A 23,166-nucleotide genomic window follows, 5' to 3' on the forward strand; every position below is an offset into this window, starting at 1 on the left:
TATATCAAAACTTAATCATTTCTTATAGCAGCAAAATTATTAGGATATGCCATGATTATTTGATCAATTCCCTATTGATGGACATTTAGGTTGTTTCTACTTATAATTATATACAATAACTGCAGTGAGTATCTTTTTTTAATTTTTATTTGATTTTAGAGAGGGTGGAAGGGAGAGTGACAGACAGAAACACCAATCTGTTCCTATATGTGCCCTGGCTGGGTATCAAACCTACAACCTTTACACATAGCAATCTGACCAGGACAGTAGTGAATACCTTGTACAAATATATTTATGTCCACTTATTTCCATAGGATAAATTTCTAGAAGTGGAACTTTTAGATCACATGGGTATACTCTTATTTATTTTAGCTGTATATGGCTAGAATGCTGTCCTGAAATATTAACAGTTTCTTCTTGACATTACTTTATTAATTTCTGATTAGCTTTTTATGATAAAACATGCAGCTATGGAAGTTGTTTATAGGAAGTCAAAACTTGAAATGAGCCTTGGCCAGTTAGCTTAGTGGATAGAGCATCAGCCTGGTGTGTGGATGTCCCTGGTTCAATCCCTGGACAGAGCACACAAAGAAGTGACCATCTGCTTCTCTTCCCCTTCCTCTCCTCCTCCTTTTTCTCTTCCCTTCCTGCAACCAGTGGCTCATTGGTTTGAGCGTCAGCCCCGGGCACTGAGGATAGCTTGGTTGATCTGACTATGGGTCTGAGATGGGGATTGCCGGGTGGATCAGTTGGGCACACGCGGGAGTCTGTTTCACTGTCTCCCCTCCTCTCACTTAAAAAAAAACAACAACTTGAAATGAAATTTTTATAAGTGCATATATTTTGATTAAAAAAACTTTGCAGTGTTAACCTTAAGGTTATTGTGAGATTTATTGTTAAATGTAGGCAATTTAGTTTTGTTTTTAATGTTGTAAATGTTTTAGTTTGTCCTTTGGTACTTTGCATTGGGTAAATTAATCACTAGACATTATACACAATTTTACTGGTTTCTTAATAGGCCTTGTCTAACTATATGTAAACTCATATTTGTATTACAGTTATAGGTATGAGTTGCTGATATATTTATAACTTTGTTTTGCTTTAAGAATGCTAGCTAATTTTGAAATGGAATTTTTCTGGATTGACATGTAGAATTTGTCGGTTTTATAGAAGTTTTGATGGGTTGAAGGTTGTATGTCACAAGTATCTACTATGAAAACATATATAAGTATTTGTGTTGTAATTTCATAAATATCTCCATGTTTTTTCTTCATAGGTATGCAATCTTCAGCAGCAACTGAGCTGTTTGTTACTGGACCTTTGCCAACCACTGGAACACTTCCACCTTCTGCCCTCTCTGCTTATCAGCATCCCACCAACTTTAGCAATAGAAACTTTACTACCACCTCACCTTTGGTGCTTCAGGATTCAACTTTTAACACTACATCAAATGGAATTTTAAATACTCATGACCCTTTGCTACAAATCAAAACTTCCCAGGGAACTGTTCCAACTGCTTTGGCATTTGAGCGCCTGGGCAGTTCTGTGTTAAGTAACAGCATACCACCTCAGTCCTCAACATATCGCTCAGCGCAAGAGTCTGCGCCCCATCTTTTACAACCTCAGTTCAGTTTGTTACCTTCAGCACTTGGGGGAACCCAGCAAACTCCTCAAGCCTACAGTTCAACTCTCTTTACTAACTCTACTGCTTCCATCGAAAGAGCTCTTCTTCGAGAATGTAGTGTTATTAAACACCATCAGAGGCCTTCAGGTACCCAGTCTATTCAGGCACAACTGACTGGTTCACAGCATTCCTTACATAGTTACCTATCAAATGCAAGTGTAGTTAATTTTCAAGAAACAAGCAGGCAGTCATCTTTATCCTGTAGCCCAGTTGGAGAGTCCACTCAGGTGAGCAATGAAGGATTGCAGCAGAAGACCTCCCAGGTCTCAGTAGAACTTGCTCAGTCTTATTCTTCTGCAGTTCCATCATCAGGGTATCTTCCTTCCACTACAAAAGTAAAAAGCTGTTCTACAAAACAACCACTCTCATCGACTAAGACCCCAAAACCTCAAAGTATAATCTCCCCTGTGCAAACACTAAGCTATTCCAAACCTTTACATAACCAGAGTTCTATAATATCGGGCCAAGCACAAATTTATTCTACAGCGCAACTACCAAGCCTTTTATCAGTTAGTCAGTCTCAAAATTATGGTTTAGTACAGCCACATAATGTGCCATCTATTGTTCATTCACAGGTTTATAGGTCCAGCAAAGTTGAAAAGTTGCCATCCTTATATAAAACATTGAATTTTTCTGGCTCATCTCAGACTGTAACTACAGAAAATCAGACACTTGATTATTCTCATCAGCAAGAGGTATTATCCTCAGTTACAAACGAGAATTACCCTGCTCAAACAAGAGATCCATCTTCAGTTAGCCAGTCTCAAAGTTATTCATCAGGTCATTCTCAGGGTTTATCACCAGTTAGCCAGACACAGGTTAATTATTCATCTCAATCACAAGTTCTGTCAGTTGTTAGTCCTTCAGAAAGCTATGTGTCAGGGCAGCCCCTAACATTAACAGCTCCTTCTCTTTCTTATTCTTCCGCCTCTCAGGCTCGGAGTTTGCCAGATTCTAGCACAACCCAGAATTATATTTCTATGCATTCTTCCCAAAATGCTCAGGCTCAAGGGTCATCATCTCCTCAGTCACAAAAGTTTTTGCCTGCCGTCCAGTCATCATCATTTACGTCCTCTACTCATTGTCAGACCTTACAGGATAATATACCTTCTCCTGATCCAAAATCTTACAGTGAAAGAAAACTTGACTCAAATGTTTATACATCTTCAAAGCAAGAAGATGATTTTCCAATGCAGGAGTTACAAGTATTACAGCCACAAGTATCTCTTGAGTCATCAACCCAAAGGCTATCTGATGGGGAAATTAATGTTCAGGAAGCAGCTTATAAGGTATCAAAGTCAGATGGCAGATATTCTCAGAGTGTCATCAGAAGTAATTCCCACCTTGAAGATCAGGTTGTTGGGATTGCTCTACAAGGTTCAAAAAAAGAAGAAAGTATGCTTGCTTCAGTGACACAACTTAACCAACAAATTGGCCAAGTCAGTAATGCAGCAACCCTCGATATTAAGAAGGCAACTGATTTGATGCAAACTCCACAAATAAGGTTGAATACTAAAGACCTAAACCAGCAGCATTCTCTTATACATAAGGTACATGAAGCCAAGGTGCAGGAGCAGCATGATCAAATAATTAATGCCCCATCTCAGATTCAAATTCCAAATCATGCTTTAAGGCATGAACATCAGGTATCTCTTCCGAACACACAGATCCTTTTAGAGTCTGCCTGTGATTTACAAATTCTTCAGCAGTCAATACTGCAGGCAGGTTTAGGACAAGTAAAGCCATCTTTACAAGTACAGCGTGTTCCAAGTCCTCAACAAATAGTACATCCTTTTCTTCAAATGGATGGTCATATTATTCAGAGTAATAGTGATAATTCTCAGCAGCAGCTCCATACTCAAAATTCTGAAATTATGAAAATGGACCTCTCTGAGTCTTCAAAACCTTTACAACAACTAATGACAAAGGGCCATTTTAGTGAAGCAAATCAACACGATTCAAAGAATCATTTTGTTTCCCTTGGATCAATATGTTTCCCGGAGGCAATGCTTCTGAGTGATGAAAGAAATATTTTATCAAATGTAGATGATATCTTAGCAGCTACAGCAGCAGCTTGTGGGGTTACTCCTTCTGATTTTTCCAAGTCAACTTCAAATGAAACCATTCCAGTTGTTGAAGATGTTGATTCTAAATCTCATTTTCAGCAGTCATTAGATGTCGGGCATGTGAGTTCAGATTTTAACTCTATAACAGCTACAGTAGGAAAGCCACAGAATATAAATGAGATTTCCTTAAATGGAAGTCAAGTTACAGTAAACCTTTCACCAGTACCAACCCTTCAGTCAAAAATGACTCTTGATCAACAGCACATTGAAACACCTGGTCAAAATAAAGCATCTAAACTAACTTCACCAGTGGCTGGACAAAATCATGACATCCAGGAGCAGAACTCTGGCCCATTCAAGAAACAGCCTGCTACCAATCGTGAATCTGAAGAAGATTGTGAAGTTCCTGTTGATAGTTCCTTAAATAACAGAAACCAAGAGTTTGTGTCTAGTAGCAGAAGTATAAGTGGAGAGAGTGCTACATCGGAGAGTGAATTTACCTTTGGGGGTGATGACAGTGGTGTGTCGGTGAACCCAACTGGGAGTACGCTTGCACTGTTGGCCATGGCCCAATCTGGGGATGCAGTCAGTGTCAAGATTGAAGAAGAAAACCAAGATTTACTGCATTTTAACTTACAGAGGAAAAAAACTAAAGGGAAAGGCCTAACTAAAGAGGAAGACAACAGTAATCAGAAACAGCTGAAACGACCTGCCCAAGGCAAACGCCAGAACCCAAGGGGAACAGATACATATTTGCCATATACTCCTCCTCCCTCAGAAGGCTGCCATGATGTTTATCAGCATCAAGAAAAAATGAGACAGAAGATCAAAGAGGTTGAGGAAAAACAGCCAGAAGTCAAAACAGGATTTATTGCCTCTTTCTTAGATTTTCTGAAATCTGGGCCCAAGCAGCAGTTTTCCACTCTTGCTGTACGAATGCCTAACAGGACTAGACGACCAGGGACCCAGACTGTTCGTACGTTTTGTCCCCCACCATTTCCAAAGACTTCATCTACAACACCCACACCTTTAGTGTCTGAAACTGGGGGTAACAGTCCATCAGAAAAAGTTGATAATGAACTAAAAAATGTAGAACATTTATCTTCATTTTCTTCTGATGAAGATGATCCTGGAGCATGCAGTCATGACAGTTATAAAAGCTCCTCTATTACCTTATCTACTTTGGATGCTACTTCTGATAAAAAAAAGAAAACAGGTAAAGTTTTAAAATTTAGATTCATAAATAATGGCTTTCCACTATTATTTTTCTGGTTTTAAGACTGGGTTTTAAGCTTTCTTTGCTTGAAGTAGGTCTGCAAATAAATTTTCAGGACAAAGTACATCGGTAGGTATCTTAGGGACTTATTTTTTTTATAATATTTCTTGCCTTTAGGAAAGTTCTGGATTTTAGGTTATTTCTGGGGTTTTTTCTTGTCTTTTTACTACATGCAACCTAACTTACACGATATGTTATCCAGTCTTGTCTAATCTGAGGCATCATTAGGTGGTTTATGGATATGAGGCATTATACTGAGGGCCTTGATGTAGTATAAATTTGCATAATTTCTTGGTATGCCAATCTTATATGAAGATTAACATTACTATTAAATGTGGTTATATTATATGCAGTATTAATATAAGAAAATTTTCCACTGGCCCCAGACTGTATGTCTAAATCTTTGGATATCTTTTAAGAAGCACTGCACTGCCTTATGTGAATTTACAAGTGTAAATGTTACTTTTTTCAGGAATATCCTAAGGAAAAAAATATTTAAAAAAATAATATAGCTACCATCTCTGTGCCAGGAACTAGTAGCAATGGTGGGAGATTTGCATTCTTACCTCCAATATACATATAATATAACAGTAAATGAATTGCCTGGATCTGTACAGCTAGTCAGTGGCAGAGCTGGAATCTGATTTCAAGTTTGCCTGGTTCTACAGCCTGTATTCTGCATAGCTCTTCTGTATAAAGAGTGGTGCTTCATAAGAGTTAAACCTTGTTTTGTGATGTACATCTTGGCTTCTTTTGGAACTTGAGGCTACCTTTAACTACGAAAGTGACATGAAACAAATGGGTATCCCAAATAATCTATTAGCACAACTATCTGTTAGTATGTTTCTAAAGAATTCTTATTTTGTTATACAGAAAAATTAGCATAATTGTTATATAGAAAAATTAGCACAATGGAAAGTCAGTGTGACAAAGATATTATGGATGTAGCTAATCCTAGTATGATTTTACACTCTTCTACTTCAATTCAGAGTGCTTTGTAATTACTATTATAATTTCACTCTTACATTGGTAAAACAAAACCAAAATAATTTGTTTTAAATTATATGTCTAAAATTAGTTTATTAAAGATAAACTATCAACCCAGTCTTTACTTTTAGGTCTTTGAAATTCTCTTTACCATCCCCATTGCCACCTTTGCTTCAAGAACTCATTTCTTGCTGGGATTATTGCACCAGACTTCTCATTAGAATTCTGCCCACCAGTCTCTACACCAGTCCATCCCCCATGTTATCATCAGACTTATCTTTATTAAAAAGGAAAAGTGATTGATATTTCTCTGCTTTGCAATACTTGGTGCTCAATGGGAGTAAAGAGAAATAATATATAAAAATTCTCCTTTCCATTTTCCCTCTTCTGTGACAACTAAATTTCTCGTTGTTGCTTAGACCTGTGAGCTGCTTCACTATTATGAGTCTTTAAATGGGTTTTCCACTACCTCCTCTCCATTTTTTACTTCTGTAGACAGTTGTTATCTTTTTTTTTTTTGTATCTTTCTGAAGCTGGAAACGGGGAGAGACAGTCAGACAGACTCCCGCATGCGCCCAACCGGGATCCACCCAGCACGCCCACCAGGAGGCGATGCTCTGCCCCTTTGGGGCGTCGCTCTGTCTCCTGGGGCAGAGGCCAAGGAGCCATCCCCAGCGCCCGGGCCATCTTTGCTCCAATGGAGCCTTGGCTGCGGGAGGGGAAGAGAGAGACAGAGAGGAAGGAGAGGGGGAGGGGTGGGGAAGCAGATGGGCGCTTCTCCTGTGTGTCCTGGCCGGGAATCGATCCCGGGACTTCTGTACGCCACGCCGACGCTCTACCACTGAGGCCGGGGTGACAGTTGCTATCTTTGAAGACCATCTTCCAAGTCACTTTGTGGAATGTACTCCAGCCAGAATTAGTGCTCACGTCCTCTAAATTCCCAAAGCCTTTAGATATCTCTGAAGGGCAGAAGTTTACATTATAATGAGATCTAATTTATTTATTTTTTTCTTTTATGATTTATGTTTTTTGCCTAACACATAGTCATAAAATTTTTCTCTCATTTTCTTCTAGAAGTTTAAAAGTTTTGCATTTTACCTTTATGTCTATGATCCCTTTTTACTTATTATTTTTTATTAATTTTTAGATAGAGGAGAGAAAGAAAGTGGGGGGGGGAGAAGTAGGAAGCATCAACTCGGTAGTAGTTGCTTCTCCTATATGCCTTGACTGGGTAAGCCCAGGGTTTTGAACCAGCGACCTCAACATTCCAAGTTGACCCTTCATCTACTACATCACCATAGGTCAGGCCTATTAATTTTTTTAAATTTATTTTTGAGAGAGGAAGGGAGAGAGACAGGAACATCAAGCTGCTCCTGAATGTGCTCTTATCAGGAATGAACTGGCAACCTCAGCACCAGGATGATGCTCCAGCCGACCAGCCAGGGTTTTAGTTTTTGATTTTTTTAAAAAGAGAAGAAGAGTCCTGGCTGGTCGGCCTGGCGTGCAAGGGGTCCCAGGTTCGATTCCCGGCCAGGGCACACAGGAGAAGCGCCCATCTGCTTCTCCACCCCCCCCCCCCCCTGCTTCCTCTCTGTCTCTCTCTTCCCCTCCCGCAGCCAAAGCTCCATTGGAGCAAAGATGGCCCGGGCGCTGAGGATGGCTCCTTGGCCTCTGCCCCAGGTGCTAGAGTGGCTCTGGTTGCGGCAGAGTGACACCCCGGAGGGGCAGAGCATTGCCCCTGGTGGGCGTGCCGGGTGGATCCCGGTTGGGCGCATGCGGGAGTCTGTCTGACTGTCTCTCCCCGTTTCCAGCTTCGGAAAAATACAAAAAAAAAAAAATACCCCCCCAAAAAAAGAGAAGAAGGGGCAGAGGGGAGGGAGAAGGGAAGCATTCATTTGTTGTTTCACTCAGTCGTGCACTCATTGGTTGTTTCCCTTGTGTGCCCTGTCGATGATCTAACTTGCAACCTTGTTTCAGGACAATGCTCTTAACTGACTGAGCTATCCCAGGGCCTGATTTCATTTTTGTATACTATATATGATTTCATTTTGTATACAAGGTATAGGGTTGAAGCTAATTTTTTTACATATAAAAGTCCATCTTTTTCTGTACCATTTGTTGAAAAGACAGTCCTTGCTCCGTTGCTTGCCTTTGCACTTGTGTTAAAATCAATTGATCATATAGTATTTGTATGAGTCTATTTCTGTACTCAGTTCTGCTACATTGATACCAGAAATACTACATTGTCTTAATTGCTATAGCTTTATGGTAAGTCTTGAAATAAGGCAATTTGAGTCCTCCAAACTTGTCTTTTTCAAAATTGTTTTGCCTATTTTAGTTCCTTTCTTTTTTCCCACATAAGTTTTCAAATCAGTTGTTGGGATCTATAAAAACTTCTGCCAGGATTTTTGAGTTACTTAAATCTAGCAAATTGAGGAAAATTGAACTGTTAACATACCGAGTCTTAACAATTTATGAACATTTTTTATTTCTTTCACTAATCCTTTTTTGTAGTTTTAGGCATAGAAACTCTGAACATGCTTTGTTAGATTTGTTCTTGAGTTTTTTGGGGGTGCTATTCATTATTAATTATACTTTTAAAAGTTTTTAATTTCCAATTATTCATTGGTAGATTATACAAATACAGCTGACTTTTATATGTTGATATAAAATCCTGTGAATCTGTACAACTCATTTATTTATTCTAGGATTGTTTTCCTTTTAGATCCCATAGGATATTCTAAGTAGTATATGATATCATCTGCAAATACAGTTTTATTTATCCTTTTCCACTCATATCTTTTTTCATTCTTATTTCATATACAGGCTAGAATTCCCTATACAGTGTTTATTGAGAGTGGTGAATTTGGACATCCTGATCACATCCTGGTTATGTTCTTGATCTCTGGGGGAAAGAAATCAGTCTCACCATTAAGTTTGATGTTAACTGTCAGTTTTTTGTAGATCCCTTTTATCATGTTAAAGAAGTTCCTTACACTTTTTAGTTTACTGGCAGTTTTTTTTTTTGTTTTTTTTTTACAGAGAGTCAGAGAGAGGGATAGACAGGGACAGACAGACAGGAACGGAGAGATGAGAAGCATCAATCATCAGTTTTTTGTTGCGTGTTGTGATACCTTAGTTGTTCATTGATTGCTTTCTCATATGTGTCTTGACCATGGGCCGTCAGCAGACCGAGCAACCCCTTGCTTGAGCCAGCGACCTCAGGGTCTTGAACCTGGGTCTTTCACATCCCAGTCCAATGCTCTATCCACTGTACCACCGCCTGGTCAGGCTACTGGCAGTTTTTATAATGAATTCAGGTTGAATTTTGTCAAATGCTTTTTCATCATCTGTTGTAATGATCATGCAGTTTTCTTATTTAGCTTGTCAATATGGTGAATTATATTGATTTTTAAATATGTATTTGTGGCATTGCATTCCCAGGATAAACCCCACTGAATTTAATATATTCAATATTACCTTTTTTAATACTTTAATCATGGATTTAGTCTTCTAATGTTTTTGCATCTGTGTTTACAGTGGATATTAGTATATAGTTTTATTTTTGTAATGCCTTTGTCTGGTTTTGGTAACTGGTTATTGCTGACTTCATAAATGAATTGGGAGCATTCTCTTCTTTAATATTTTCTGTAAAAGATTTGGTAGTATTACTTCTACAAATTTTTGGTTGAATTTGCTAGTCAAAAAGTTTTTAACCATGAATTAAGTTATCTTTTCAGAGACAGAGTCAGAGAGAGGGACAGATAGGTACAGACAGACCAGAAGGGAGAAAGATGAGAAGCATCAATTCTTCCTTGTGGCATCTTAGTTGTTAATTGATTGCTTTCTCGTATGTGCCTTTACAGAAGGGAGTGCGTGGCTACAGCATAGCCAGTTACCTTGGGCTTCAAGGCAGTGACCTTTGGGCTCAAGACAGCAACCATGGGGGTCATGTCTGTGATCTCATGCTCAAGCCAGCGACCCTGCATTCAAGCTGGTGAGCCCGCACTCAAGCTGGTAACCTGAGGGTTTCAAACCTGGGTCCTCTGAGTCCCAGTCCAATACTCTATCCGCTGCACCACCTCCTGGTCAGGCTCAGTTAGCTTCTTTTTTGTATTTTTCTGAAGTTGGAAACAGGGAGGCAGTCAGACAGATTCCCGCATGCATCTGACCGGGATCCATCCGGCATGCCCACCAGGGGGCGATGCTCTGCCCACCTGGGGCCTTGCTCTGTTGCAACCAGAGCCATTCTAGCGCCTGAGGCAGAGGCCATAGAACCATCCTCAGCGCCCGGGCCAACTTTGCTCCAATGGAGCCTTGGCTGCAGGAGGGGAAGAGAGAGACAGAGAGGAAGGAGAGGGGGAGGGGTGGAGAAGCAGATGGGCACTTCTCCTGTGTGCCCTGGCCAGGAATCGAACCCAGGATTCCTACACACCAGGCCGACGCTCTACCACTGAGCCAACAGGCCAGGGGTTCAGTTAGCTTCTTTTTTTTTTTTTTTTTTTTTGTATTTTTCTGAAGCTGGAAACGGGGAGAGACAGTCACACAGACTCCCGCATGCTCCCGACTGGGATTCACCCGGCACGCCCACCAGGGGCGATGCTCTGCCCACCAGGGGGCGATGCTCTGCCCCTCTGGGGCGTAGCTCTGCCACGACCAGAGCCACTCTAGTGCCTGGGGCAGAGGCCAAGGAGCCATCCCCAGTGCCCGGGCCATCTTTGCTCCAATGGAGCCTTGGCTGCGGGAGGGGAAGAGAGAGACAGAGAGGAAGGAGGGGGGAGGGTGGAGAAGCAAATGGGCGCTTCTCCTATGTGCCCTGGCCGGGAATCGAACCCGGGTCCCCCGCACGCCAGGCCAACGCTCTACCGCTGAGCCAACCAGCCAGGGCCTCAGTTAGCTTCTTAATGCTAAACCTTTTAAAAAATATTCTACCATTTACTCTACTTGGTTATGGTGAATTATTTTAACCCATTGCCAGATTTAAGTTGCTGTTATTTTCTTTGTGATTTTTACAACTAGATTTCGTAAATGAGGTAGTTTATAGTGGGTTTTTGGGGGGCAGGGGTTCACTGTTTTTGTATATAGGAATATTCTGATCTTATAAATAGAAGACGTTTACCACATATTTATTATAGGGATTTGGTTAAACTTTCTAAGACTGTATCTGGGACTTTGCAGTTTTTTCCTGAAGTAGTATAATCTATCTGAGTTAATTTAAGAAAGGTGTGGTTTTTTTAGTAAAATCATCCCTTTCACTTAATTTTAAAGTTTGTTGTTATAAAATTTTCATAGTATTCACATAAGATTTTAATCTCCTCTATTTCCATAGTTACATTCTTGTTGCAAATAATTATTGCAGTCGTTTTGATGATCAGTCTGTGTAAAGTTTGCCTATTTAGTGAGTTTTTTTTTTAATTCTTATTTATTTATTTTACAGAGAGAGAGTGAGTCAGAGAGAGGGATAGACAGGGACAGACAGACAGGAACGGAGAGAGATGAGAAGCATCAATCATTAGTTTTCCATTGTGTGTTGCAACACCTTAGTTGTTCATTGATTGCTTTCTCATATGTGCCTTGACCACGGGCCTTCAGCAGACTGAGTAACCCCTTGTTGGACCCAGTGACCTTTGGTTCAAGCTGGTAGGCTTTTGCTCAAACCAGATGAGCTCGCGCTGAAGCTGGCGACCTTGGGGTCTCGAACCTGGGTCCTCTGCATCCCAGTCCGATGCTCTATCCACTGCGCCACCGCCTGGTCAGGCTTAATGAGTATTTTTAAGGAACCAGTATATTTTCTTTTTCTTGGTCCTGGTCCTGTTTTCATTTTTTACTCACTTTTTCTTATTGTCTGCTGTTATCAGTTATTTTTACCTATTTTCCCTAAGTTCAGTTTCATATTCTTTAGCTTCTTGAGTTTAATACTTAGTTACTTTTTATATTTGCTTTCTTTTTATTTTTTTTTATGACAATGACAGAGGAAGTCAGAGAAAGTGACAGACAGACATGAAGGGAGAGATGAGAGACATCAATTCTTCATTGTGGCTTCTTAGCTGTTCATTGATTGCTTTCTCATATGTGCCTTGACCGTGGGACTACAGACCGAGTGACCCCTTGCTCAAGCCAGCAACCTTGGGCTCAAAGCTGGTGAGCCTTGCTCAAACCAGATGAGCCCGCGCTCAAGCTGGCGACCTTGGGGTCTCGAACCTGGGTCTTCACATCCCAGTCCGAGGCTCTGTCCACTGCACTACCACCTGATCAGGCTGTATTTGCTTGCTTTCTAATGAAAGGCATTAAAGTATTAAATGTTTTTTCTTTGCACCACACTCTGGCTCCATTCCTCTGGTTTCAATTTGTAATGTTCTCACTGTCCTTTTAAATATTACAGTTTTAATTTCCTTTTTAACCCAAGAATTATTAAAAATGGTGGGTTTTGGCCCTGGTTAGGTAGCCCAGTTGGTTAGAGCATTGTCCCAATATGCCAAGGTTGCAGGTTTAATCCCTGGTCAGTGCACATAAAAGAATCAGAATGAATGCATAAATAAATGGAACAATAAATCTGTACTTCTCTCTCTCTCAAATCAATCAATAAAAAAAGTTTAAGGCCTGACCTGTGGTGGCGCAGTGGATAAAGTGTCGACCTGGAAATGCTGAGGTCGGAAATGCTGAGGTCGCCGGTTCGAAACCCTGGGCTTGCCTGGTCAAGGCACATATGGGATTTGATGCTTCCAGCTCCTCCCCCCTCTCTCTCCTCTCTGTCTCTCTCTCTCTCCTCTCTAAAATGAATAAATAAAAATAAAAAATAAAAATTTAAAAAAAAGTTTAAAAAGAGAATGGTGAGGTTTGCCTGTTTAGAAGGTTTTGGTGTTTGTTGTTGTTGGTATTTTATTACTAATGTGTGGCCCAATTGTATTGTGATTAGGGAATATGGCTTAAATAATGTCTGCATTTTTAAATGTATGGGAATTTATTAGTAGCTTGTATATGGTCAGTTTTTATAAATTCCATGAGTACCAAGAGATCATATATTTTATTTGGCAATATTGTTTCAATTTATATCTTTTTGTTTAATATAATAAATGACATTAGGTTATATAAGAAAATGTATATGTGTATGTTGGAGGTAAATACAGAGCTAGATAGAATTTACCTAAAGTATCCCAGCAACTATAAAAGGGGTGATGGATGGATAGATGAAAGTATTCCAAATTGTTTGTGGTTTTTTACCACTGGGTTATATGGTATCATGAGTATTCTCAACTTTTGTGTGTGTTTGAAATTTTTAGTAATAAAAATGTTTTTTAAAATCCTCCCTATCCTTGTTTTTAGATTGTTTGATCTGTTGACTCTTGAAAAAGGTGTGTTAAGTTTCCAACTATATTTAATTATTTTCCTAACACTGTTTACTTGATATATTTCCTTTTATCATAATAAAATCTTTTTCCCATTTCTGTTTTTAATATTCCCATACTTTTTTATTATTATAAGTATATTTAGTGCATTTTTCCATATCTGTTTTCTTTCTTTCAGAACATTTTTACTTTTTTTATTTTTTTTACTTTTTATTTTAATTGAAAAGGGGGAGGGAACGAGAATGAGAAGCATCATCTCATAGGTGCTTCACTGTAGCTGTGTATTGATTGCTTCTCATGTTCCTTGACTGAGGATTGGACCTTGGATTGAAGCCGAGCCAGTGACCCCATACCTCAAGCAGGCCAGCCAGCACTGAAGCTGGCAACCTCAGTGTTCTGGGTCAGCACTCTACCTACTGCGCCACCACCACTCAGGCTCACATCTTTTTCTTATGAAATAAAACTCACATGTGAAACTAACACACATAAGGAAAACACAAAAATTTCTATAAATCTGAAAATGCATACAGTATTTAAGCAATATTCCCGGACTATAATTTAATAAAAGAGTAGCAGAAAGAAAAAGGTATAAAGAAATAAAAATAAATTTTTATTTAAAAACTTCTACATAACTTGTTATCACTTCTTTTAAACTCATGGCTAAAGGCAACTACAACTGAAGTAACAAACCACTTAGGAAAGGACAGTGGAGGATTATATATTAAACCCAGTGGGATGTGCCAGGAATGTGGGACAAAGAAGAAAATCTATGATGTTAAAGGCTACTCATTAGAAATCAAGAAAGTACAAAATAAATTGAGTAATAAATTAAATCCAGTTCACAACCTCTAGAATTAACCATTATCTAAGTTGGACGGTAACCACTTACTTGCTTTTCTTTTATGTTTTTATCATGTGTACATGCACCCCAAACACTATACTTTTGTGTTGACATGTTTTAAAAGTTCATATATCCTGACCAGTTAGTTGGTGGTGCAGTATGTAGAGCATTGACCTGGGACACTGAAGACACAGGTTCAAAACTCCAAGGTCTTCCGCTTGAGCTTGGGCTCATCAGGCTTATGCCTAGGATCATAGATATGATCCTATGATTGTTGCCTAGAGCCCAAAGGTCACTGGCTCAAGCAAGGGATCACTGGTTCAACTGGAGAACCCTGGTTTTAAGTATGCATGAGAAGCAATCAATGAACTAAGTGCCGGAACTACGAGCTGATGCTTCTCATATCTCTCCCTTCCTATCTCTCTGTCTCTGTCTCTCTAGCTAAAAAGTAAATAAATAAAACTTTATCTAAAGGGCACCATAGAGTACTGGACATTTTTTTCCTCTACTAATTGGAAGTTATACATTCTTTTTAAGAAATAATTTGCTTAAGGTTTTTATTTTTTATTTTTTTAAATTTTATTAAGTGAGAGGTGGGGAGGCAGAGAAAGACTCCTGTATGCGCCCTGACCGGGATCCACTGGCAAGTCCCTATGGGCAATGCTCTGCCCATCTGGGGCCGCTGCTCCATTGCTCGGCAACAGAGCCATTTTTAGTGCCTGAGACAAGGCCATGGCAGCATCCTCAGCACCCGGGGCCAGTTTGCTCAAGTTGAGCCATGGCTGCGGGAGGGAAAGAGAGAGAGAAGGGGGAGGAGTGGAGAAGCAGATGGTCGCTTTTCCTGTGTGACTTGACTGGGAATTGAACCCAGGACTTCCACACATTGGGCCAATAATCTACCACTAAGCCAACCAGCCAGGGCCTGCTTAACTTTTAATTATGGAAGTTTTCAAACATAAAAGTACAAAGATTGGTATAATCAAGCCAATTTATTCATCACTGTTTCAACAATCATCTTGTTTCATTCCTATCTTTACCTATTCTTCGACCTCCTGATTATTTTGATGGAATATTTCTGTTCTTTTCCTGGTTATAATAAGAATTACAATATGTATTTTCAGCTACTCAAAATCTTATTCTCCTGAATAATATAAAGACTTCTGAACATTAGAATTCCAGTTAATGTTACCATGTATTTTCTTCATTTCTAATATTCAATAAGACATCGTTCATAATGTTTTAATTTTTAAATATTATTTTCTGATTTGAGAGAGAGACACATTGATATGTTCCTGTACCTACCCTGACGGGGGATTGAACCAGCAACCTCTTTGCTTCAGGGCCATGCTCTAACCAACGAAGCTATTCAGCCAGCGCTCATGCATAGTGTTTTAAATAGTGTTTATTTAGATTTACTTATATATTTAACATATTGCCCTTCATTCTTTCTTGTACCCTATATCTTCTCTTTGGGATTACATTGTTTATGACTAAAGCATGTTCTTTACAATGTCCTTTGAGGGTCTGCTCGTGGCATTCTCTGTTTTTGTTCATAGAACGCTATGTGATTTGTTTTGCCATGTTACTTAGTATTTTCAAAATTCAGAGACATTGCTGTAATGAAGTTCCTTTTATTTCATTTGCCTAGTATTTATATAAACATTTCTCAGTTCTTATATCAGTAAAAATGAAGGACAGATAAAATTGTTAGTAAAACCAGTCTCAATAAATAGTATTCACATATGGATCCATAAATTTTTAAACATCACACTCACCTAAAAGAAGCATTCTTTTTACACTTAATTATTTTTATATTTACATTATTTTAACATTAAATTTAAAAAATAGTAATTTGGATCTACTATATAATTATTAAAATGTTAGAGATGTTTAATATTTAGCGCCTTCTGGTCATAAGACATTAAAAATCTATTTCTGCCCTGGCCAGATAGCTCGGTTGGTTAAAGCGCTGTTTCAATGCACAAAGTTTGTGGGTTTGATCCCTGGTCATGGCACATACAAGACCAGATCAATGTTTCTGTCTTTCTCCCTTCTTCTCTCTCTAAAGTCAATAAATAAATTTTAAAAAAAATCAAACAAAAATGAAATTCCATTTATTTACCCTTTTGAGGCAGAAATATATGATAGTATAGTTAAAGTAGCATATAATTTTTTTTGTGTGTGTGACAGAGACAGAGGGACAGATAAGGATAGACAGACATCAAGGGAGTGAGATGAGAAGCATCAATTCTTTGTTGTGACACCTTAGTTCATAGATTGCTTTCTCATATGTACTTGACCAGGGGGCTACAGCAGACCAAGTGATGCCTTGCTTATGCCAGTGACCTTGGGCTTCAAGCCAGCAACTTTTGGTCTCAAGCTGGCAACCATGGGGTCATGTCTGTGATCCGACACTCTATCCATTGCCCCACTACCTGATCAGGCTAAATATTTATCATTAGGGCAAAATTCTATATGTAATATGGGGTCCTAGCACAATTAGATTATTTTTTCTCGTGTTATTGAGATATAATTGACATACAAATTAGTCCACAATGTACAGCATTTTTTTTTTTGCATAATCTGATTAGACTATTCATCTGTATTTCCTCAACAGGTCTTTTCTTGAATTGGAGGAATCATATAAATATATGAGGATAATTTTACTGTGGGATACAGAACAGGCAGGCTGGCCAGTAATGGCTGCTGATCTCCCCCAACTCCTCTCCCTAGCTGCCAAGCACTTCAGTTCACTTATTTCCTTGCCAGTTGCTTTTCCATTGTGTCTTGTTTCCAAAGTCTGGGTATAGCTCGGGCTTTGTCTTCCCTCTCATCCCCTCCACCACTGTAGACTGGTAGAATTTTAGTGATCAGCTTTGGCATTTTAGCCTGTGATCATATAACCCTGATGCCTACAGCTCAGTGTAAGCAAGGGAATTGCTGGTCTTCCTGTTTTTATGTACTTATTAGCATTGCATATATTATTTCAGTGCATCATCATCATTCCAAATTACATCTGGAATGCTACATGCTCTTTATATTTGTTTCTTAACCCAGAGTTCCCCTATCAGTTCTAGCCTTCAAAGTATTTTTTTTTAAACAGCTTTATTACATTGTAATTCATATACCATAACATCCCCCATCTAAAATGTACAATTCAGTGGTTTTATGGAATTCTCCAACCATGGCCAGTCTCATTTTAGAACAGTTTCACCATCCAACAAGAACCCCGTTATCAGTCAATACCCACACCTACATGCAGCCATTGGCAGTGAATCTATTCATTAGTTGATGGATATTTGTCTTTTTCCTCTTTTGAGCTATTATGAATAATGCTATGGACATTCATATATAGCTATTTGTATGGAGTTTTTTTTATTTCTCTAGAAAGTAGAGGTCAGAAGTGGATTTCTTCGCCAAGTGATAACTTCATGTTTAACATATTGAGGATGGCCAAACTGTTTTCCAAAGTGATTGTATTACTTTACATTCACTCCAGCAATGTATAAGGATCCTAGCTTCTCCACATGCTTGTTAATACATTATTGTCTGTATTTTTTATTATAGCTATTATTGTAAGTGTGAGATTGCATTTATCTAATGAAGTTGTATTGATCTAATGACTAGTAATATTGAATAGCCTTTCATGTGCATGTTGAAAATTTTTATATCTTTAGACAAATCTCTATTCAGATCTCTTGCTAACTTTTAAAATTGTTATTTGTGTTTTTATTGTTGAAGTATATCTCTATATATTCTGGATCCAAATCTCTAGTATACACAATTTTAAAACATTGTTTCTTATTCTGAGTTATCTGTCTGCTTTCCTTTTTCTTTTATTTAAAGATTTCATTTATTCATTTTAGGGGGGAGCAGGAAGCATCAGCTCAGAGTTGCTTCTTGTATGTGCCTTGAGTAGGCAAGCCCACAGCCTGGGGTTTTAAACCCGCAGCCTCAGCATTCCTCCATGCTCTGCCCACTGCACCACCACAGGTCAGGCTCTTTCTACTTTGTTGATTGTGTCAATTGCAGCACAAATTTTAAATTTTGATTAAGTCCAATTTACTTTTTCTTTTGTCACTTATAAGGTCATGAAAATTTACAACTGTTTCCCTGAGAGATATAATTTTAGCTTTCACATTTAGGCCTATGATGCATTTTCAGTTAATTTCTGTATTTGTTATAAAGTAGGGATCTGACTTCATTCTTCTGTATGCAGCCATCCAGGTGTCCCAGCACCAACTGTTAAAAGACTATTCATTTTTTTTTCCCATTGAATGGTTTTTGGTACCTTTATTGAAAACTATTTGACCATAAATATGAGTTATTTCTGAACTTTCATTCTACTCTTGATCTATATGTCTATCTTTATGTTGCTATCACACTGTCTTAATTACCATAGCTGTAGCTTTATAGTAAGTTTTGAAATTTCAGAAATGTGTCTTCCAATTTTGTTCTTTTTTGCATTTCTTTATGAATTTTCGGGTCAGTTTGTCAATTTCTGGGGGGAAGTGCAGCTAGGATTTTTTATAGGGTTTGTCCTGATTCTATAGATTAATTTGGGGACTATTGATATCTTTATAATGTTGAGTCTTCTGATCCATGAACATTTTTCCATTGGGATATTTTTCCATTGTTGAAACTTATAATTGTTTCAACAATACTTATAGTTTTTAGAGTGTAAATTTGGCACTTCTTTTGTTAAATATATTCCTATATATTTTCTTCTTTTTGATGTTATTGTAAATGGAATTGTGTTCCTAAATTCATTTGTGGGTGGTTTATTGCAAGTACGAAGAAATACAATTGATACTTATATAGTGATCTCATTGTACCCTGCAAAGTTGCTGAACTTACTAATTCTGATGGTTTTCTAGTGGATTCTTTAGGGTTTTTACATACAAGATCATGCCATCTGCAAAGAGAAATACAGGCATCCCTCAGATATTGCAGGTTTAGTTTCAGACCATCACAATACACCGAATTTCACAAAAGTGGGTCACATGAATTTTTTGGTTTCCCAGTGCATAAAAGTTATATTTATACTACACTGTAACCTGTTAAATGTGCAAAATAGCATTATGTCTATAAAAATGTACATACCTTAATGAAAACTTAATTGCTAAAAAAAGCTGCATTGATTAACTTTTTTTTTAATTGATTTAGCGAGAGAGAGAGAAAGGAACATCAGTCTGTTCCTGTATGTGCCCTAACTGGGGATCAACCCCACAACCTCCATGCTTCCACACAATGCTCTAACCAACTGAGGTATCTGGTCAGGGCTTGACTCTTCTTTTTACAAACTACTTCTCTATAGAATGTGACACTGTTTCTTGGCATTTTATCTACAGTAGAACTTCTTTTAAAATTGGAGTCAATGTGGGCCCTGGCCTAGTACCTCAGTTGGTTAGGTTTTCCTGACTTGCTAAGGTTGCAGGTTTGATTGCTGGTCAGGGCACACACAAGAATCAACCAGTCAATGTATAAATTAAGTGGAACAACAAAACAGTGTTTCTTTCTCTCTCTCCCCCTTCCTCTCCCTCTAAAAATTAATGTTTTTTAAAAAGCAATACTTTAAAAAAATAAAATCAATAAAAATTTTAAAAAAAATTTATAATTTTTTTCAAGTGAGAAGTGGGGAGGCAGAGAGACAGACTCCCACCTTTGTCCAGACTGGAATCCACCCAGCAAGCCCCTATAGGATGATGCTTTGCCCCTCTGGGGCTGTTGCTCCATTGCTTAGCAATTGAGCTATTTTAGTGCCTGACACAAGGCCACAGAGCCATTCTCAGCACCTGGGGCCAACTTGCTCCAACCAAGCCATGGTTGTAGGAGGAGAAGAGAGAGGTAGAAGGAAAAGGGGGAGCAGTAGAGAAGCAGATGATCACTTCTCCCATGTTCCCTAACTGGGAATCGAACCTGGGATATCCACACGCTGGGCTGATGCTCTACCACTGAGCCAACTGGCTAGGGCAAATTTTTTTTAATTTAAAAGAATTGGGCCCTGGCCGGTTGGTTCAGTGGTAGAGCGTCAGCCTGGCGTGTGGGAGTCCCGGGTTTGATTTCCGGCCAGGACACACAGGAGAAACGCCCATCTGCTTCTCCCCCCCTCCCCCCCTCCTTCCTCTCTGTCTCTCTCTTCCCCTCCCACAGCCGAGGCTCCATTGGAGCAAGGATGGCCCGGGCGCTGGGGATGGCTCCTTGGCCTCTGCCCCAGGCGCTAGAGTGGCTCTGGTTGCAACAGAGCGATGCCCCGGAGGGGCAGAGCATCGCCCCCTGGTGAGCAGAGCAGCTCCCTCTGGTGGGCGTGCCGGGGGGGAGCCCCGTCGGGCGCATGCGGGAGTCTGTCTGACTGTCTTTCCTGGTTTCCAGCTTCAGAAAAATACAAAAAGAAAAAAACAAAAAAAAAAACAGGAGTCAGTCTTTTCAAACCCTGCCCTTCAATAATCTTCACAGAATCTTCACCAGGAGTATATTTCATCTCAATAAACCACTTTCTTTGCTTATCTGTAAGAAGCAACTCCTCATTGTTAAAGTTTTATCATGAGATTGCAACAATTCAGTCACATATTCAGGCTCCACTTCTAATTCAAATCCTGTTGATATTTCTACCATATATGCAGTTACTTCCTCCACTGAAGACTAATCCCTGAAAGTCATCCATAAGGGTTGGAATCAACTTCTTCCAAGCTCCTGTTAATATTGGTATTTTGACCCTTTCCCACGAATCGTGAATGTTCTTAATAACATCTAAAATAGTGAATTTACTCCAGAAAGTTTTCAGCTGACTTTGCACAGACCTATCACAGCAATCACTATCTTTGGCAGCAATAGCCTTATTAAATATATTTCTTGAATAATAAGACTGAAAGTAATAATTACTCCTTGATCCATGGACTGCAGAATGGATGTTAGTTAGCAGGCATGAAAACATTCATGTTGTACTTCTTCATCAGAGCTCTTGGGTGACTGGGTACATTGTCACTGGGCAGGAATATTTTTAAAGTAGTCTTTTTCTGAGCTGTAGATCTCAACAGTGGACTTAAAATATTCACTAAACCATGTTGTAAAAAGATGTGCTGTCATCCAGCCGTTATTGTTCCATTTCCACCATAAGTAGGGTAGGTTTAGTGTAATTCTTTTTCCTTTTTTGTTATTATTTTTATCTTATTATTATATTTTTTAGTGTGGGGAGGGAAGGCAGAGAGACAGACTCTTGTAAGCACCTTAGCAGGATCAACCCAGCAAGCGCACTAAGGGGTGATCCTCTATCCATCTGGGGCCGTTGCTCAGCAGCTGAGCCATTTTTTTTTTCCATTTTGTTTAGAGCTGGAGGTGGAGGCCATGGAGCCATCCTCAGGGCCCAATATCAACTCGCTCAAACCAGTCAATCAATGGCTGCGGTAAGGGAAGAGAGAGTGAGAGAGAGAGAAGGGGGAGGGGTGGAGACAAAGATGATTTGCCTCTACTGTGTTCCTTGACCTCCAGAATCGAACCTGGCACATCCACACGCTGGGCCAACTCTCTACCGCAAAGCTAACCGGCCAGGGTGGTGTAGCATAATTTTTAAGGGCCCTAGGATTTTCAGAATGTTACATGAGCATTAACCTCACTTGAAGTCAACAGGCACATTAGGACCTAACAAGAGAGTTAACCTGTCCTTTGAAGATTTGAAGTTAGGCATTAACTTTTCCTCTCTAGGCAATGCTAGGTGGCATCTTTTCCCAATATAAGGCTGTTCTTTCTACATTGAAAATTTGTTCTTTAATGCAGCCACCTTTAGTAATTACTGTAGCTAGATCTTCTGGATAATTTGGTGCAGCTCCTGCATCAGCACATGCTACTTCACCTTGGTGGCAGTTTTGTGTTATGGAGACAGCTTTGTTCCTTAAACATCATGAACCAACCTCTGGTAGCTTCATATTTTTCTGCAGCTTCCCCATATCTCTCAGCCATTCTAGAATTGAAGAGTCAGGGCCTCGCTCTGGATATCCAAACCACTATCAGCAATAAGGCTCTTGCTTTATCATCATTTGTGTATTGACTAGAATAACACTTTTAATTTCCATCAAGAACTTTTCTTTTGCATTCGCAACTGTTTGGCACAAGAGGTCTAGCTTTTGGCCTATCTTGGCTTTTGACGGGGGGTAGTGGGTAATAATAAAAATGTTTGAAATATTGGGAGAATTACCAGACACAAAGGCATGAAGACAGCAAATACTGTGGGGAACTGGTGCCAATAGACTTGCTTGACTCGAGTTTGCCACAAACATTCTTTTTTTTTTTTCTGAAGTTGGAAACAGGGAAGTAGACAGACTCCTGCATGCGCCCGACTCTGGGATCCACCCAGCATGCCCACCAGGGGGCGATGCTCTGCCCATCTGGGGCACTGCTCTGTTGCAACCAGAGCCTCTGTAGCACCTGAGGCAGAGGCCATAGAGCCATCCTCAGTGCCCCGGCCAACTTTTGCTCCAGTGGAGCCTTGGCTGTGGGAGGGGAAGAGAGAGACAGAGAGGAAGGAGAGGGGGAGGGGTGGAAAAACAGATGGGCGCCCCTCCTGTGTGCCCTGGCCGGGAATCGAACCCAGGACTCCTGCACACCAGGCCGATGCTCCACCACTGAGCCAACCAGCCAGGGCCGCCACAACATTTAATTTGTAAAAATGCAGTACCTGGGAAGCACAAAAAAGCAAAGAACAATAAAACAAGGTGTGCCTGTGATTTTATTTTTTCAGACATCATTAGAAGAAAGCAGAATCTAGTTTTTCACCTGAAAGTGTGATGATAGCTGTGAGGATTTTTGTAGATAGATGCCCTTTATCAGGTTGAAAAATTCTCTTCTATTTTTCGGTTGTGTTTTTATTATGAAAGTGTTTATTCATGATACTGAATTTTGCCAAATGTTTTTTCAGTGCCCACTGAGATAAATCTACGGTTTTTGTCCTTTGTCATTATTAACGATTGATT

The 23,166-nt window shown here is 39.5% G+C and overlaps 1 protein-coding gene across 3 annotated transcripts in view; it reads left to right on the forward strand.

Moving 5' to 3' along the window:
* QSER1 (glutamine and serine rich 1) overlaps window positions 1-23,166 on the forward strand; it is an 85,271-nt gene that overhangs the window by 28,328 nt on the left and 33,777 nt on the right. For all 3 annotated transcript variants that reach the window (XM_066251234.1, XM_066251233.1, XM_066251232.1), the window contains one exon: window positions 1,277-4,966. In XM_066251234.1, coding sequence (XP_066107331.1) covers window positions 1,277-4,966 — 3,690 coding nt within the window. The remainder of the gene's footprint in view (window positions 1-1,276; window positions 4,967-23,166) is intronic.

The sequence above is a fragment of the Saccopteryx bilineata genome, chromosome 1 (genome assembly GCF_036850765.1).
Source record: "Saccopteryx bilineata isolate mSacBil1 chromosome 1, mSacBil1_pri_phased_curated, whole genome shotgun sequence".
NCBI classification, from domain to species: Eukaryota; Metazoa; Chordata; class Mammalia; order Chiroptera; family Emballonuridae; genus Saccopteryx; species Saccopteryx bilineata.